At 40.2% G+C, this 20,252-nt stretch overlaps 1 protein-coding gene across 5 annotated transcripts in view; it reads left to right on the top strand.

The window, feature by feature from the left end:
* Positions 1–20,252, top strand: part of SUGCT (succinyl-CoA:glutarate-CoA transferase) — a 485,165-nt gene that overhangs the window by 418,137 nt on the left and 46,776 nt on the right. For 4 of the 5 annotated variants that reach the window (XM_084621188.1, XM_084621190.1, XM_084621189.1 and 1 more), the window contains one exon: positions 1,132–1,195. The exons of the other annotated variant lie outside the window; for it this stretch is intronic. In XM_084621188.1, the coding sequence (XP_084477314.1) occupies positions 1,132–1,195 (64 nt within the window). The remainder of the gene's footprint in view (positions 1–1,131; positions 1,196–20,252) is intronic. 5 annotated transcript variants of the gene reach the window in all.

The following is a 20,252-nucleotide window of genomic DNA, read 5'->3' as shown; positions in this document are numbered from 1 at the left end:
ACAAAAATTCTGTTTATGATTTATGACAGGTCCACTGAAGATATACCCTTGGTAGAGTATATGTCATGTATGCCATATAAAACATACACAGAGACCAAAAAACGTGTAATTACCCTCTTAAAGGATAATAGCAGAACACTGTATAGTTTGTTCCCTAGCAAGTTCAAGAGCAATTGAATAATGGCAGAAAAAACAGGAGAATATATGTTACCCTTAGGTCTTTAATATCTTTATGTAAGGTAAATGCTTAAAAATGTGGTGCTATTTACTACTCTCTTTTCGAACATTTATATACCTTATTTGAAATTAATTGCTTTAAAACTGAAGAAAATAATCAAGGGCGTGTGAAACCATTCAATGTCTATACTGGCTAAAAACATGCTTACTGGAGGTTTCATCCACAGCTGCATGGAGGGTGGTTTGAGGGGCGTGCCAGTGAATCTGTGACTATGCAGAGCCACCTGTCAAATCCATGGCTTATCATGTCAGGTTACTATTCTTTGGTGCAGATTTAGCCCTGCTGTCTGGCATATTTGAAGGGGTGAGTGTCAGGGCGGAGCCAAGGCTTTGTCCACTTCCTGTCCACTCCCTGCCTATTATTATTTATTATTAGTAGTAAATAATTATATTATGATAGTACCCAAAGGCTTAGGGCCCCATTGTGATGGGTGCTATACAAACACAGAAAAGAACCAATCACTCTCCAAAGGGTTTAAAAGCTAAAGATGGTGGGAGCTCATCTACTCGGACTTAACTCTGCACACCAGGAGCCAAGATCTAAATGCCTATGCATTCAGTAAGAATATTTGCAGTAAAGCCTTCTAGTGATTCTCAGTAATATTACAACATGGGGATTAAACTGAAAAAAAAATAAGGTCAACATTTTCAAACTGAAGTACTTAACATTAGACACAAAAAACCTTATTCAAGCATTTATTTAGATATATAAGTAAGTTTTAGGTGTCTAACATTAAGGTACTTCATTTTGACAATGTTGGCCTGCAGGTAATTGAAAATTTTAGTGAATGAATATTTTTCATAATGTCTTTTTGTGACAGTATTGATGTTGCCTATTTTCCTCTTGAGTCTACTAATTAATTGTATTTGTGGTTTACATATGTGCTTTTTTAGGTGCGGCACAATGGACTTATCATGGAAATGGATCATCCAACAGTAGGGAAGATAGCTGTCCCAGGTTGGAATATTTAATTTTTCTTTCTAAATAGAACTTTTTAAAAAAATGAAGTGATGTGTCCTGGCATTTCAGTCTTGTGAATGGATGTTTGACTGACAGTTGACACCTGTGCTCATGTTTGTTCTAGTAGCAGGGAAATGGGTATGTATGGGACGAGTTCATGTATTTTGTAGTTTGCTTCTCCTAAAATATGAACATGAATTTGATAGTGTTTGCAAACCCCCACTGTTAGAAATATGATCATTAAAGCACCTATATGAATATTTTTTTGATTTAGGTTTACTCTGAGTATTGCGTAAACTCTGCTTTTAGGCCTTTTTTTTGTAAAAACAAAACAAAAAAGGGGCCACTCATCCTGAAGCACGGTCTTTTGCTTGACAGCAGGCTCTGCAGTGAAAAAGTCTGGTTAGCTGTTCTTAACTTCTTTACCAAGGAGTTTCTGAGATCTGTAGGAGATGGAAAAAGTCCCTTTATGTTTTTCCTAATTGAGACTGGACAAGCTATCATAGTTGGACTAAGTCTTCCTCCACTGAGGTAAATGGTAAACTCTTATTGATTTCAATAGGAACAGTTAGGTCAATCCTGAACACTCAAATCTTGCTGCTTCCCTACACCTTCCTTTCTCACAAATTTCCCTTTCCCCCCTCCATGAAGAGCATCTTTCAGCTTTATTTTTATAATGTCACCTCTTTATGTAAAAACTTTCAGTGCCAAATACCAGCCTCTGATACATGCATCCAATTCCCATCAATTTCAGCTCAGTTGCACACACATAGCTGTAGGAATAATTTGACCCATAAAGTTTTTCTTAAGTTGCACATCCTGGAGTCACACTGGGTTACAGAAAAGAGTTTTTTGAGAGGAATGAACCCCATATCATTTTATGTTTTCCTGCATGAATAATTTTTTGTATGCTTCATTTTTGGTCTTTGTCACACATTGTGTCCCACATTTGGACCTCACCGGATTGAGAAATTTGGGAGAAAATACTCTGATATGTTTCCACAATTCAAATGAGCATTTATGAAAATGTACCTCTTAATATTTTACTCTTCATGAAAAAAGTTAAATCCCTTTTGTCTGTCTAAAATGAAAAGGCAAGCAAGGTTTTTGGTTTCAATTAAAAAAAAAAAACAGGTAGAAAAGCCTTGCAGATGGCAACAGGAAAAGTGTGTAAATTTTCATGTTGCATGCAGTACATAATCTATCTTTGGGAAAGAAAATAGTCCTTCAGGGGCGAAGTTAAACTGCAAGAAGAGAAAGGAGATGAAAGGAATGTTCTAATGTCTGTCAGCAGAGATAGAAAGCACTGGCAAGAAAGAAAGTTTTCACATAGGTAAGCTACAGCACTTCCCAAATCCTTAGGTTTTTTTTGACTTTATTAAAACTAAAAACTCGTGACAGTGCAGTGAAACTAAAATAAATCATCTTATTCTCTAATGGTTTGCCATTTAGATGGGCTTCTATGAAGGGCTTTTTGTATTAAAGCAGATGGCTGAAATGATCATTGGACAGTTGAGCAGGAAAAGCAGAATTACTTCCTATCTTGGCATGGAGCAGGGGAATGAGAGTAAACATAATGACACTGTATGGCTCTACCCATAACTTAGAAATGACATTAAGAGCTTGATTACTGTTGGTGGTAGAACTTAGGAGCATCCTCCATTACTCAGGTCAGAGATATATCTTTGGCTTAGAATGAAAACTGCACTAAAGCAACCTCCAGTAGGCAACTCCATCCTCAATATCCATTAAAAAGTGTTTCTGAGACGTTTCCAGTGCAATTATATTCAACTGTTAGATAGAGACCACCTCCATTGTATGAGTGGTTTCTACTTGAAGCTGCTTAAGACAGTTTTTAATATAGATGCTGGACAATGAGTCTTATATTGCAAAAACATATATCCATAATAGTATTGGGGGGAGGCTATCGGCCCTAGACCAAACTGGAGTGTTATCTCTGATCCACATCTAGACAAATTTTTACTAAATGAAATGGGTGAAGCAGACATCACACCTGAAGTTCTTGATTGATAGTCTTTTGTGTTGCTAAGCAAAGTTACGAATGCAGCAATACACTTATTAGGAATAAGTGAGTACTCACACTAGAAGATTTTTATCATTGAACTTTGTGGCTGGCCTCCGTCTTTCTATTATATTGGGTTGAACCACATATATTGGGTTGAACCAACACCCTTATCCACACACCCCCACACTGTGGGTGAGTTCAAATACAGATCTGGGTCTTCAATTGGGGCGAAATCTTGGCTCCATTAAGTTAATAGGAATTTTGCCATTGAATTCAGTGAAGCCAGGATTTCACCTTTGAATTTTTTGATGTAGGCCAGGGGTTCTCAGACTTTTGTACTGGTAACCCCTTTCACATACCAAGCCTCTGAGTGCGTCCCCCCGCCCCCCCCCATACATTAAAAACACTTTTTAATATATTTAACACCATTATAAATGCTGGAGCCAAAGTGGGGTTTGGGGTGAAGACTGACAGCTCTCAACCCCCCATGTAATAACCTCGTGATCCCCTGAGGGGTCCCAGTCCCCAATTTGAGAACCCCTGATGTAGGCCCATCTCTTGATTTTAATTATCTTTTGAAAATTGCTTATAGGGCTACTACATTTGGTTTTTCTTCCATTTAAAGTCAGGATTCTGAATGTTTCCTTCTTGTTGTAGTCCCCAGTTGAGATATACTGTATGCCAATGAGAGATGGCAGGCATTAGTTCTCTATGTTTTCCCATGCTCTTTAGGTATTTAAGACTTAGAACAACACATCAGGTGTTGATGGGTTTTCGTGGTGGAGGAGGTAAATTGGTAGAAATATATTTGTATTCACTTACATTGCTTTTAGTCAAGATATAACTTAATAGTTTGGTATTTTCTACTTCTAGACGGGTGGTAATATTACTGTTTATTTAAGGACGTCTTTGTACATACATGCTACTGCTATTAGTAAAAGTATTGTTAAGATCTTCTTGTATAGATTTAGATATATATCTTAGATATAGAAGAAGGAAGCTCATTTGTTCTGACTGGAAAGATGGTTGTGCAGAAGGATGTAAGAGAATTTTTAAAAAGATGAATAAAAATATGTATGGTTCTTTGCACGTTGATTGTTTTTACCTGGTCTTAATTAACATCTTCATTCAGCACTCAGATGCCACAGCCATAGATGCCATATACGAATCTAGTGAGATGGATGGATACACAGAGATCTGGAAGGGGAGTTAAATACGTTTAAGAAAATGAATGATCATTCTGAATGGAGAGCACCACAGACCCTTTGAGGACAGAAAAATAATGGAAGAGAGAGGTTAGCTATAAGGGAAAACCCAAATCTCACTGGGTGGTACTGGGGCAGCCAAATTAAACTAGTGAACAAAGTTGAGGAAGCCTTGGAATCTGATTTAATCCTAAACTCTTCTGGTGAAGAACATCAATTCATTTGCCACCAAAGCAGCATTTTCTCTTGCTTTGTGTGGGCCACTGGGCAATGTATTTTTAATGGCTACATGGGGTGTAATATACACCAACCCCTTTTTTTTTATAGCATGAACTATTGTCCAAATCTGTCCAATTATGGTATATTTCATATATGACTTTGAAAGCCCAAATAACAACTTTCCCAACATCTGCATTATCCAAGATACAGTGTTGGCCTGTAAAAACTTGCCTTTTATCACTATTTTTTTAAAATAGTTAAAAAACAACAACAAAAACCTAAACCGGACAGACAAAAATGTATACAGTCCACTTTATTAACCTTTTAAGGTAGAAACACTCATGAGCATATCTGTTGGATGAGCTTGGTAGGTCAGCTGTCCAAGCCTGACACCATTGGTTTGAAATTGGAGTTTTCGGTCTCCTAGATGAGCTGCCTGTCAAGGCTGATGAGCCCTACTTTCCCAACAAGATTTATTTTAAGGTGGTCTTTATTTGCCTTGAACATCTTTGTCATAGGGCCTAAGTGGCATGGTCGAAATTTGGAAAGGTCAGTAGGGATTCATGCCAGGAAGGATCACAATTGTTGCCATGTTTGTGCTACAAATTCTCATAGAGACATTCACAGAAAAGAGTTGGCAATTGGATGTGGTCTTTGTGGATCTGGAGAAGATGTGCAATTGTGTACCAAGAGAATTAGTTGGGTGGAGTTTGCAACGGAGAAGCATGCCAGAAGGATATGTATGATGAAGTGAATACTGTAGTCAAACTAAATGGGGCTACAGTAGAGAATTTCCGGTAGACGCTGGCCTGCAACAGGTTCAACACTGAGCCCCATTGTGTTTGCAGATATCATGGATGTGATAAGTGAGAGTATATGAGGAGGGGCGCCTTGAAACATGCTGTTTGCTGATGTAATGCTATATGTTTGAAACTTTGAACAGTGGCAACTTAGTTTTGAGTGGGGTGGAGTTAGAGTGAAGGGAAACAGTCCTATATCATGCATTCTGTCACAGGCTTCCTTCAGTGTCTTGAGATCATTTATATGCGTTTGAAGGAATGATCCTGACTCATTGCAGTATTCCTTTTTGGTGCAGACTCAGCCTCTGTGGGCTAACCAAGTCACCTTACCTATGGTTAATCTTTTCCATGAAACAGGACAAAAGCTCCTCCCACTTGAATCTGGGGCTGTGTTCAGAGCATCTACACTGATTAGCCAACCTTCTATGTAGAACTATCCCTTTTTTCCTGTATTTCTTCTCTTGTCATTGTGGATTACAAATATATTGTGTGAAAAGAAGAGAAGAATATTTTTGTTCATAATCAGCCTGTTCCTACTGTCCAATTCATTCATTGGTGTCATAATCTAGGACTGGTTACATCACAGGTGCTTCCATGATACCAAATTGTTATATCACAGTTACGGAAAAATAATGGCCATCTGGTTAAGGGACAGGATGGGGAGTCAGGAAATCTGGACTGTCTTCTTTTTTATGCCACAGATGACTTTGGGTCAAAATAATAACATACTTAACGGGGGTGTTGTTGTGAGTCTTAATTTATTAACATTTGAAAAACACTTTGCTGTCTTCAGAAGGAAGGTGATACTGAAGTGTCAAGTGCTTTTTTGACTTATTTATTTTGCCCAGGAAAACAAGGCAGGATGATTATAAAGGAAGAAAACTGCGATGGGATTTCCTTGTATTGAATCAACTTGCCAGAAACCTCAGACTGTTGTTAACTATGCCGTCTTCTTTTCAATCTTTTAGCGTTGGGAAAGGGAGGAAGGTTCAGTAGGACTAGATACATGTTCATTGAAAAGTGTTGTCCTGCATTGAGGGATTTTGCAGGAAATTAAAGAAATCTGTGCTACAATACATTGTTTCCTGCAGCTAGGAGATCTCACACTACAGGAACAACAACAAAATAAAACATCCCAGCAATTCTCTACAAGAGCCCCTGCCTGGACTTCTGATCCTGTCTGCTTTTCATCACACATTCTTGGTGTGCTTTTGTGTGTGCGCGTGTGCATAGCTAACGTTGATTGAAAAATTTTAATTTCACTTCACTATTTATGGCGCATTGGAGACAAACAGCTTCACTAGCATTACTGTTACCTCATTCACCTTTTTTAGTCATCAGCACTGACTGTTTATGTCTTTTACATTTGCAGAGCTGATTTCAATTTTGAGGAATTCAGTACCATTGCAGGAACTCTGCAGAAATGATGTATGTCATCTCACTTGGCTATCCTCAAAATACTTTAAAAAAATCTTAAAAGTATATATATAAACAGTAGATTGGTACTGATTGCAAAACCAGAAATGAGGTAGTGGGGAAGGTAAGGAATATGTTTTGAGTTTGGGGATTATTCAGAAAAGTAAAGGACTTTTTTAAAAAAAATTTAATTTGGAATGTGATGGCATTTCTGTTAAAGTGAAGAATAAATAGCAAACCTCCTTACTCCTCCAGCATGTTTTCTTCTTAGCATTTTATAAAGTGATCACACACACACACACACACTCACACACACCCTAATGGTAGAATGGCCTGTGCACCTTAATCAATGCTTCCCCACTTACTAGGGAAGAAGAAGTACACTGCCTCTTACCTAGGGTGACCAGATGTCCCGATTTTTATAGGGACAGTCCTGATTTTGGGGGCTTTTTCTTATATAGGCACCTATTACCTCCCACCGCATCTTCTGATTTTTTACACTTGCTATCTGGTCACTCTAGTCTTACCCATTGCTGTGACTTCCATCCTCGGGGGCCATCACACCTTTCCCTGAATCCAGATTGGCTGTGCATGCATCCTACGCATCACTATGGCATGGACTGGAACTAGGAATTTTGTGTTCCGCAGACAGCAGTTCTGTCAGCTGAGCCAATAGTGAGTCTGCCCTTGTGTTAAGCTTGTCTCAGCTGGAAGTTGCTCTTTGCAGACCTTAGAGTTTTTATTTAAGTCTCTCTTTAGGTTATATGCATATGTGGCAGTCAAAGCAGTTATTTTATAGCACGTTTCTTTCTGCTTTTGAAGTCAAAATGACAGAAGGATATTTTCTTAAAACAAAAGAGAGCACTCCCACCTACTCTGTATGATACAGTACTGAGTAAAATAAAACCTGTGAATGAGTGTAACTCTGCATATTATTTAGTCAGTGGTTTTATTTCTAAGGATGAAAAGATTTTCTTTATTTTTTTCTCCATCTTCAGTGAGTTACTATCTGGCTTTCTTTGTTTTACACTAGAAACTTTTCCAATGATACAAATAAACAAAAATATCACTTTTCTGCACTCAGTCATACATCTGAATCAAACAAAAGAAACGGAATTATTTAGGCAACCATTTTGTCTAAAGGGTTATCCTCTCACCAGAGGTAACATTTATTGCAGCTGTCATATGTGTCTCTGGAATTCAGTTTTATTTAGGAACAAAAACCACTATTTTTGTTGTTTTGCACAAAATAGTCCCTCACCTCTGCCTGTTCAAATAGCTCAGAAAGCATTTTCCTATCCCCTTCCTCTGTGACCAAGCACAGCCAGGTGCTCACACTGCACAGGGTGTGTGATTGTAAAGATATATATGTGTGCCTCGGGTGCATTGTAAAACAGCCAAATTACTTCAGCGCCCATAAATTGCAAGTATATCTTTATGATCTTTAATAATTATTGGATAAGAAAAGGAATCCACTGTCAATTCAAAAGTTTAGTTTAATTAAATGTCAGAATATGTTTTAAACATTTAGACAATTTTCCTTAATCCCTAGAACACTGGGATGACTGTACGAGTCCCCTTGCATGCTCCCACCACGTCTTCCTAACAAACAAGCCCTTCCCCCATTTTCAAAAGGAGCCCTCCATAGCCCTATCCCAGGAGTGGAGTGAATGGCTGGATTTAAATTGTTAAAAGTGAGCATATTTTCATAGATGTTAAGTCCAGAAGTGACGATAAGATCATCTAGTCTGTCCTCTTGTATAGAATTTCATCCAGTTACCCGCTGCACTGGGCCCAATAACTTGTGTTTGACTAACACATAGCTTACAATAAGGCATCCAGTCTTGATTTGAAGATATACAGAGATGGGGAATCCACTACTTCCCTTGGTAGTTTGGCCCAATGGTTAATCCCTCTCACTGTTAAATATCTACACAGCAGAAAACAAAACCCTACAGCAGTCAGTCTGAGAGCCTGGGTCAATTGACTTGGGCTTGTGGGGTGTGTGTAGACATTTGGACTTGGGCTAGAGCCTGAGCTCTGAGACCCAGTGAGAGGGGAGGGCCTTAGAGCCTGGGTTCCAGCCCGAACTTGAACTTCTACACGTATTTTTGGCCCCATAGTTCAAGCCAAAGTCAGTTGAATCAGGCTCTGAGACTCACTGGCATGTTTGGTTGTTGGTTTTTTGGTGTTTTTTGCTTTGTAGACATACCCCAAGTGTGCCTTATTTCTAATTTGAATTTGTCTTGCTTTAACTTTCAGCAATTGGGTTTTGTATGCTTTTCTCCTCTGGATTAAAGAGTTCTTTAGTATGCAATGTTTTCTCCCCATGAACAAAAGCACTTCTTACTCTTCTTGTCAAAAAGCAAGATAGATTGAGCTTTTTAAGTCCTTTGGTGTAAGTGTATGTGTGTTTGTAACTTATATAAAGTGCTCATTTTACTGATTAAATCTTTATATTTCATATAAAATGTGTGTGTGTGTATATTGTGACAAAGTTCCTGCTCTACTTTGGTGGGTCTTGCGCTTATTGGCGGATTTGCTTGCCTTGGAGCTTCATAGCAGCCCTCAGCTTGGCCATTTTTCTGAACCCACAGTCCAGGTTGACTCCTCCTGTGTCTGACCAGGAGTTGGGAGGTTTGGGGGGAACCCGGGCCCGCCCTCTACTCCAGGTTCCAGCCCAGGGCCCTGTGGAATGCAGCTGTCTAGAGTGCCTCCTGGAACAGCTGTGTGACAGCTACAACTCCCTGGGCTACTTCCCCATGGCCTCCTCCCAACACCTTCTTTATCCTCACCATAGGACCTTCCTCCTGGTGTCTGATAATGCTTGTACACCTCAGTCCTCCAACAGTCCACGTTCTCACTCTCAGCTCCTAGTGCCTCTTGCTCCCAGCTCCTCACACGCAGACCACAAACTGAAATGAGCTCCTTTTTAAAACCCAGGTGCCTTGATTAGCCTGTCTTAATTGATTCTAGCAGCTTCTTGATTGGCTGCAGGTGTTCTAATCAGCCTGTCTTAATTGTCTCCAGAAGGTTCCTGATTGTTCTGGAACCTTTCCTGTTATCTTACCCAGGGAAAAGGGACCTACTTAGCCTGGGGCTAATATATCTGCCTTCTATTACTCTCCTATAGCCATCTGGCCTGACCCTGTCACAATATATACACACTTCCATACATATATTTTACACTTAATTGCAAAAAGTTATAGGAGTACAGAGTATCAATGGAGAGAGAGGTTTTTCCTATATAGAAATTACATAACGGGGAGGTACAATATAAAGATTTGAGCAGCAAAATGAGCATGTTAGGAAGTCCACAGGAGAGGCATAAGAGGGACTAGCAGAGGTTGGAATCAGCAGCAAAGCAGTACAGTGTTCTTCACGCCATCTAGATGAATCTAAATAAACTTGATTTTAATTTTCTCTGACTTTTTATTCTCAGGTTGGAATCTGACTAAAAAGCATTAGAAGAACCACCAATTTCTTGTGTGTGTCTTAATTGACAGTACTGCTTCTCTTGATTAATTTTCCATTTTGGTGTTAATATTTTCGATTGACAGGCCTCTGTAGTGATTGATTTATTTGTTTAGGTTTATCTCTGGATAGAATAATTTTAGAGACTTTTTTTTGAATGAAAGCTTTTTGGCACCCTAATTTAAGGCTATTGAATCCAGTTGGTCATTCTGAGGTTATTATTTAAAATGTTAATAACTATTCTTTGCCTTTTTGTATTTAATCTTGACTGGACAAGTCCACTAAACTAAGGTTATTTCTTGTCTTTCTGCATTTATCTTGAAAAGAATAAAAAAAGCAAGAAGACATTTTGGACTATGAGGTACCTCTCTATTTTTAAGGGGTCATAATTTAAGAACCTCTTGCTTACATCATCTCACATTTAATAGGTGGTGAGGAAGGATGTTCCAGTGATTAGGGCACTGGCATAGCACTTGGCATACCTGGATCCAGTTCTTGCTGCACCACAGACTTTCTGTGTGACCGTACACAAGTCATTTTGCTTCTCTATGCCTCAGTTCCCGATCTGGGGGATAATAGCAGTGACCTACCTCACAGAAATATTATGAGAATAAATTCATTAGATTGTGAGGCACTCAGATACTGCAATGATGGGTCATGTAACTACCTTAGACAGATAGAAAAATTCTTCTTCATCACCTAACCTGACCTACACAATATCTGAAGACAACATTCCTTTATTTGTGGACAGGACCGGATTAATGCAGGGGCTTTAGGGGTTGCAGCCCAAGGCCTTGGGCTAAGGGGGGCCCTGCAAAAATAAATCCATAATTATATACAATTCAGTGGCTACCAACCCATTGATTACAATCGACTGGTTGATCCTGGAGCCTCTGCCAGTCGATCGCGATTTCCGGGCCGCTAAAAGTCCAGTGCAACAGGGCTCAGGCAGGCTACCTGCATGGCATGGCCCCACACTGCTCCCAGAAGTGGCCGGCTGCTAGCACATCTCTGCAGCCCCTGGGGGTGGGAGGTGACTCCACATGCTGCCCCCAGCACCGTCCCCACAGCTCCCCTTGGCCAGGAACTGGCCAATGAGAACTGTGGGGGTGGCACTTGCGGGCACAGGCAGCTCATGGAGACACATTGTCCCCCTCCTCCCAGGGACTCTCAGAGATGTGCCAGCACTGGCTTATTCTGGGAGTGGCGTGGGGCCATGGCATGCAGGCAGGCAGCCTGCCTGAGCCCTGCTGCACTGCTGGCCAGAGCTGCTTGTGGTAAGCACCTCCTGGCCAGAGCCTGCACCTCACACCCCCTCCTGCACCCCAATCTCCTGGCCCAGGTCAGAATCCCCTCCTGCACCTAAACTCCCTCCCAGGTCCCGCACCCTGTCCTGCACCCCAACCCCTTGCCCCAGGTCAGAATCCCCTCCTGCACCAAACTCCCTCCCAGAGCCCACACCCCTCAACCTCTCTTGCACCCCAACACTCTGCACCAACCCAGATCTCCCTCCTGCACCCAAACTCCCCCGCGCCCACGAAACTAATATAACAGCTGTGCTAAGGTAAGAAGTAAGCTATTTTGAATTAACTTAACTATATTCTACATGTTTTAAGACTGAAATGTAACCACAGAATGGCTTTATGTTAATTAAAAGGCACATTTAGTATAGCACTAATAGCGTCAATGCCATAATGGTGATCATTTTGTTTTAAATTAGGAAAAAGGTTTATGTACAGGGGCCCCACAAAATCTAATAGCCTCGGGCCCACAGGAGAGTTAATCCGGCATGTTTGTGGATTTAGCAGAAATTGGTTGAATAGGGAAGAGGTGGGCAATATCAAGTATATAAATTAAGCTCAGATTTTGTCCTTAACTGTGGAGAAGCTATTACTTGTCCATACTTCTTTATGCCCTTCTTGTTGGTTATCGAAGTTATACATACTTAACTTTTGAAATCCTTCTTCCTAGTCAGTCAGTCAAAACTTCCGATCATTTTAGCTGTTCTTCCCTGTACTCCCCACAGCTTTTTTCTATTAATGTTGTGCCTGAAACTGAATCCCAGGTGTGGTTCCATTAGAGCAGAGTTAAGAAAGACTATTGTTGCCTAGCATGGTGATATTAGATGCTTCTGCATGCATGGTTAAAAATTTCATTGACCTGTGTTGCTGTCATGTTGCACTTCAAACTCACATTTAATTTGCTTTCCAGTGTCATCACAAAGTCTATGCCAATGTCACTATTTTCTGGACTTTTCTTTCCCATAAATATTTGTGTTTCAGATTATTTTTCCTTAGATGTGTATTTTTCTAATATGAATAGAAGAATAGATCATGTGCTCATGCTTCTAAGCTTTAGGTTGCTTTGTGTGGTCCAGTGAATTTTGATTATTTGATTTGATCAACTTGTATACATTCATTCTACCCACATACCTATCAACTCCAAACCCAATGTTTTGTACTTATGTCCGCCCATCCATCCATCTATCCATCCAGTTTTGTACAGCACCTACCATTGTAATATCTGAGTGCCTCCTACATTCATTAGATCGACATAGAAAGGCCCATAACAGAATTCCTGGGGTCGTCAGCACTTCTCCTTTTTTGTGAATAGGAAGCTCTGCGTTGTATAACTTTTAACTGTCATTTCTTTTGGGGTTTTTTGTGGGCTTTTAGGGAGTGCACAGGTGGTTGTTGTTGGAGTCAATGTGGAGCAAGGGTGTGGAGGGATTTGGACTGGTGAGAGATAGCAGTGGGGGATGGTAGTATGAAAGTTAGGATAAAGGGAGAGCGGTTGGGGCTAGAAGAGACAGTGAAGAGAAGACAGAGGGATAAATACTGTTTTCTCTCACCCTACTCTTTATGTTAAAGGGTTCTAGTTTTTCATGTTGAAAGGGGGAAGAAATGGGAGAGGGATAAAGGTGCAGGCCTCTTTTCTCCTACTTCCCTACCAACCTCTTTTATCCCTCACCAAATGCTTCCAAGTAATACCCTGAACAGTATCCCAGTTTTTCCACTTTGAATACATGACCATCCTGTAGAGGAAGATAGGGCATTGGAGGGGAATATGGGAGCGGAGGTGTGGGGCAGCTTGCAGCCCTACCAGTCACGCTGGGCACCAGCACCACTGTCTACGAATATTCAAAGTATTTAAATACCAGCAAACAATGAGGAATTATTTAGCTTTGTAAAAGGAAGTATAACAATGTGCAAAGGGATAAAATCAAGACAAAAAAGTAACAGCCTGATCCAAAGTTGGTTGCAAGTCATTGGGCATGGATCAGGGCCTGTATGAGAAAAAATGTTTCTCTTAATACAGAGATCTGTTAGACTATGGGATAGTGGTTTTTTAATATATTTAAAACTAGGTCAAGCAGAACAATGGTAAAAACAATTTACCCTTGATTTTAAAGCAGATAATTCAGGTCATTTGAGGGGAATGAAGACCCATTACATTTCACAAGTTGGTGTCCACTTATCCCTTAAAATTGAAACAGTTTAGGGCCTATGTCTTTTTCACCTAAAGTTTGTGGCTGGTTTCCCCTATAAATAGGGCTTACTTCAATACTTCACTGTATTTGAACTAATGTAAAGACTAAATCTGACTAAGGAGCCTGTAAAACAGAATGAGATTTTAATATCTCCTGCAGGGTAACAGCTGTTTTCAGAAACATGGTATAAGAAACTATAAAGGCAAGAATAGTTGTCAGTAGAGGCTTTCTGATTTAAAAAAAAACATTAAGTGACAGAGTTTCAAAGATGGATGTGTGCAAATACCCATTTTCAATTGACAGACCTAATTTGTGCATAAAGACCACAACTGTGCGCACTAGGCGGATATTTCTGTTGTGTGAGCACAGCCTTTTGAAAAAGTCTGACAGAAATTAATAGGAATTAAATCTGTAAGATTCTATAGTAATTTAATAGGATTTAAAAGAAAGTACTGTACAAATGTATGGGATTTAGAGACTAAATTTTCAAAAGTGCCCAGTTGGCCTGGTCCCCTGGTCACTTAAGAGCCTCAGTCCCATTGTCTTTCAGTGAGACTGAGACTCATAATTGCCTAAATTTCTTTTGAAAATGAGACTGACTCATAAATCACTTGTGCACATCTGAAAATTTTACCCAGTGTTTTTTTGAACTGTCTCATAGAATTATATGGCAGGGATGTAATTCTTAAATCACTTAGAATAGATTTTTAAAAAACCTATAGAAAGGGGATCCTTTTCTATTAAATTCTGTTGGACTTTTCCTTAATGACAGAGCAAGTCATTAGCCATGTACATGCACCAATTCCTATTTTTCACATACAGTCAAGGTATTTATATGAATAAAAGCAGTGCACAATTCTGTGCATTCACCTTTAAATACGTGTCTTTTAAAATCTGGCTCTAATTTCCCAAGAGGAGTCATATTTGGGCTCAGTAATTTTGACAAGGGAGGCAGCTCTGGCAAGTATTCCAATTTCTCTGTTTCCAGCCACTCCAGGGAAGACAGAAGCTAAGGATGAGACATGGATTTTAATGGTGGTAGTATGTTTACCTCTGCTACTTTCCTTGATAGCTAATCAAGGATTAGTGGTTTAATTCCTGAAAGGGAATTTTACTTCCTGGCTTTGATTATGCCCACAAATCAATGTCCCTGTAAACCCTGTTGTAGGATTTATTAGTTGTTTTATTTCAAACCTGAGAGCAGGAGTTTAATGGTCTGCTCCTCAAATCCTGCTTTTTGCTAGGATTTCCTGACAGCAAGCATGCGATCATCAGAGAATCTTTGACTTTTGAGTTGCCTCTCTCCTCCCGCTGCATTTCAGTCATTGATTCCAGACTCCACAGACTACAGGGAAATGTATCAAGAATTGGTAGATTGAGAGAAGCTCTAGTTTGGATGGACAATAGTGTAGAATCAGGTGACACCATTCTGTCCTGAACTTCATTACTTTTTAAGTACTTTCTGGAATACTGAGAAGGAGGGTAGGGAAAACAAATACAGAAATTGTAACTAATGCCTAGGGAGTCCCTTATCACAGCATGAGAATCTAGCGGTGAATCCCTGAAACTTTCATCGGAATCCTTCCCCTTCAAAGAGTTCTGAGCCTGAGAGCTGGCAAACAGCTAACTTCAGAGTTCCGAGAAGCTGGCACAATTTGAGGGATATCTTGGGAAGGAGTACTGCAGAAAGGGATCTGGGGATCATAATGGATCACAAGCTAAATATGAGTCAAGAGTGTAGCACTGTTGCAAAAAAAGCAAACATTGCAAGACACGAGAAATAATTCTTCCGCACTACATAGTGCTGATTAGGCCTCAGCTGGAGTATTGTGTCCAGTTCTGGGCACCACATTTCAGGAAAGATGTGGACAAACTGGAGAAAGTCCAGAGAAGAGCAACAAAAATGATGAAAGGTCTAGAAAACATGACCTATGAAGGAAGAGTGAAAAAATTGGGTTTGTTTAGTCTGGAAAACGGAAGACCGAGAGGGGCATGATAACAGTTTTCAAGTACATAAAAGATTGTTACAAGGAGGAGGGAGAAAAATTGTTCTCCTTAACCTCTGAGGAGAGGACAAGAAGCAGTGAGCTTAAATTGTAGCAAGGGTGGTTTAGGTTGGACATTAGAGAAAACTTCCCAACTGTCAGGGTGGTTAAGCACTGGAATAAATTGCCTAGGAAGGTTGTATAATCTCCATCACTGGAGATTTTTAAGGTTAGACAAACAGCTGTCAGGGATGGTCTAGATAATACTTAGTCCTGCCTTGAGTGTAGGGGACTGGACAAGATGACTCTTGAGGTCCCTTCCAGTCCTATGATTTTATGATACTTTATCAGAAAAAAAGAATAAATACACACATGGTGAAAGGGTAACACCCTGGTGTGTATTTGTGACTGTGTGAGCATATGAACTGGCCAGGCAGTGAAGTACACTGCGTAGATACTGAGTTGCCCTGTGACACTCCCACAGGAATTAGAAGAGGAAAGCTATACTGTATTTCCTGCTCTGACACTACTAGATTTTTATTGCTGAACTGGTCATCCATTCAGCCCATCACCATCCTCCACCACACCCTAGGTATGGAGCGGTTTTGTTTGTTAGTGGTTGTCTTCAGCTATTGTCTATGGCAGCATAGGCAGCACAGTACTGTTGGGTGTCTTGAGATAGGCACCTGTAATTTATCCAGAGCAACTGTAAGAAGCTGAAATCAGTTCATGCCCATTATGACCTGCTAGTGGTTTGGGGAAGCCACTCTCATCCATGCATTCCACAGGCCCTTACAACAGGTTTACAGAATCAGGGCCTAAGAATCTCATCTCCAGGGGTGAAAGTAACTTAAGTGACTTACTGGTATGCAGAGTGGCCGGGGTCCTGAGCAAGGTGGTGGTGGGGGGTCAACCAGAAGGGGCGAGGCCTCAGGTGGAAGGGGCTGGGCTGGGGCCAGACTCCCCCAGCTAGCCCTTCAGTGCGGCCCAGCAGTGATTTAAAGGGCCCGGGGCTCCTGGCCATTGCTAAGGCTACCCCGGGGCTCCAGCAGTAATTTAAAGGGCCGGAGCCCTGGGGTCTTTAAATTGTCGCTGGAGCCCTGGGGCTCCCAGCTGCTGCCACTACCCCAGGGCTCTGGCAGCGATTTAAAGGGCATGGGGCTCCCAGCTACTGCTACCTCGGTGCTCCGCCGATGATTTAAAGGGCTCTGGCTGCAGTAGCGGCAGCGGGGAACCCCGGGCCCTTTAAATCACCGCTGGAGCCCCATGGTAGCAGTAGCAGCGTCCGGGAGCCCTGGGGCTCTGGAGGTGAATTAAAGGGCCAGGGGCTCCAGCCGCTGCCAGGAGCCCCAGGCCCTTTTAAATTGCCAGCCCAGGGAAGCTGCCCCTTTTGGTCCCACTCATCAGCGGCACAGCTGGTACGGTTGGCTGTGTACCGGCTTTTACCGGTATGCCATACCAGACCAGACCGGCTTACTTTCACCTCTGCCCATCTCATAAGTGGGAATATAAAGAGGCTACCTCACAGAAAAAGCTGCTACTCTGAAATAGAAATTATGACAGTCAGTCAATTATCCTGTTATATCAGTTTGTCACTAGGGAGCTTTCAGTGCATAGCAGCAGGGTCCACATGGACAGCTAGCACACGGGATGTCAGACGCTATAGATTTACACTCAGGTTGCCATGCAGTAAGTGTTCGTGTAGACATGTCCTATGTCTCTTATGTAATGGGGATGATTTGCAGGCAGTTGCGATGTTACAGGGCATGAAATGTGATTAGAGGTTTTTAAGTAGTTCTAAAAGTCTGCTGTTCTCTTCCCTAGGATCACCCAGAAGTAAGTCAAAGTGCCACATAAAGTATATTAACAAAGTCTGAGCATAAGTCTTTCTCACTTACACCAATTCAAATCAAGGGTAATACCAATGATGTCAAGAGAATTATCTCAGGGTGACACTGGTGTGAGAAGAGAATTAGGTGCTCTTGGTGTATATAATGCAGATAATTGGATGATGGTGACAGCTGCGCATTTCAGAAAATCGAAACATATTTTATTTTACAAACATTTATTTCATCATATAATATAAGTTTTATATAAAAAGATTACATTTATACTTACAATAATAATGCTTAGCTCTTATATCAGATATAGCACTTTTCATCTATAGAAGGCAAAACATTTTATAAAGAGACATTAGTATGATTATCCCTATTTCTACAGATGGGGTAACTGAGGCAAAGAAAGATGAAACCACTTGCTCAAAGTCACATAGCATGTCAGTGGTAGAACATGTCTATGCTACAAGTGCTACAGCAGCACAGCTGCTGCGTAGATACTTACTACAGCGATGGAAAGGTTTCCCCAATCATTGTAGTAAATCCACCCTCCCAAGAGGTGGCAGCTCGGTCAAAGGAAGAATTCTGCTAACCCCCACATCTACAGTGGGGGTTAGGTCGCGCTAACTGTGTCACACAGGGCATGACATTTTTCACAGCCCTGAGTAATGTAGCTAGGTTGACCTAAGTTTTAGGCATAGACCAGGCCTCAGTCCAGTGTCTTAGTTCTTCAACCTATTTCTGGTGGGTCTACTTTTTTCTTTTGGTCTTTCAGCTTGAGAGCGTTAGTGCATGTGACATATGAAGAGAGCTGTGAAATTGGACCACTAGGCCTCATCAATCCAGTTAGAATTGGGTTTTGTCATATAATTTGACATAGCTTCATTTACAAACAGGGTCTCAAATATTCACTACCAGATAGCATCAAGGAACTTACATGTGCTGCTACTGGCTTTTAAAGATTGCATTATTGAAGAGAAAGTTGCCCGAGAAAGTTGTGAATAAGTTTCAAATTCAGGCTAATTGTATTGTAAAAAAATAACCTCAGTAGACATATATATATATATGAGAAAAATGTTTTTTGTAGTAGAATTTTTGGCTGATTTAAGGCAACGTTTTCAATGGTTTTGTACATCTGATTGAATTTTTAAATTGGCTACAAGTTAATGAGAAGTAATATTCAGTGATGAACTTAACTGAGTCATACAGTGTGGTACATACATTACAGTATGCATATACATATAAAATAATATACACTGCATTATATATGGTATTGTTTGATATTTACATAGTGATAGAAAGAGGGACCATATTTTAAAGACTTCACACAAAAGACGAGTACCGGTTTGAGTTGGAAATTTCTCAATTTTTGAGTACTTAATTTCTCAGCCTTAATACTGCACTAATACTACCCTGTTGTATGAAACCCAGATTTATATCTGCATAGCATAATCAGTACCCAGCTCTCCCTCCCCCCCTCCTCCCCCCAAATCCAGTGGTCACGATATTTAAACCATCATTTTAAGGGAGGAAGAACATTATATTGTGCATGCTTATGAGTTTTGATTATATGCTGGCTTATTCCACAAGTCTCGTATTTCCAATCTTTTCTAAATAGTGCAACTTTGAAACATAATGATTGAAACACATTGGCAGAGAATGCAGATTTGTCCTAAACTTCAAGATATAATGGATATACAGTTTGCTTGCCAGCCATACTCTCCCACTAGTAATATTTAGTCAGCAATAAAAAAAAAAGACAACTATATTGATTCATATCTACGTAATAATGAAAAGCTTTCCAATGGAAAAAAGCCAAATCATTAAGATAATGTACATTTTACAAGAGTACTTAACACTTTTTTGTGACCACTTGCCATGCAATGAACTTTGGGATATGGCATTAATAGTATTTTTTTATGCTAGTGTGCATGCTGCACAAAAATGATAAAAAACCTACATCCAATTCCTATCAATGGGTTTTTTCTTCTATTCCTACCATATATTTTTAGGGAGAGATCCAAATCACATACAGTGTGAATTAAGGTCATCTATACTTTAGCCTCAAAGTCTGTTAAACAGTAGAACTTATTTACACTTTTGGTTCAGTTCTCAGTAAACGGTACGTATTCTTAAATTACCATTTTTTCCCACAGATGGATCTATTTGACCCCTAACACTTGTTAATAATTTTTTAGTTGAAAAAAAGTTTTATATTCTCAACCTTTTCAGTAAGGTTTTTTCTTTAATCCTCTTCAATTCTAACATCTGTAGTACAGACACATTACATCTATATTATTACATTCCCGTGAAATCCATCATTGCACTGGGGCAGCACCAAAGGTTCTTTCTGGCTGACATACATATGTGCAAATTCGTCAACAGGAAAGTGGTTAATTTTACATCAGAAGATATGTTCTTTACCTCTCAAGTTTGAGAGTTTCAAACTTTCTTCTAATTCTTCCTTTATTCTAGAAATATAAAAGGTCTTCATTTACACCCCCCTCTGATTGGACTATTTTTATCTGTTGTATTTGAATGCCCACCACCCTTGGATGTGTATGAAACCAGTAGTTTATCACCAGTGAGGAGGCATACTGGAGT

This window comes from Lepidochelys olivacea (assembly GCF_965140295.1).
Source record: "Lepidochelys olivacea isolate rLepOli2 genome assembly, chromosome: 2".
Classification (NCBI taxonomy): domain Eukaryota; kingdom Metazoa; phylum Chordata; order Testudines; family Cheloniidae; genus Lepidochelys; species Lepidochelys olivacea.
This window is presented reverse-complemented; position numbering and strand designations above follow the sequence as displayed.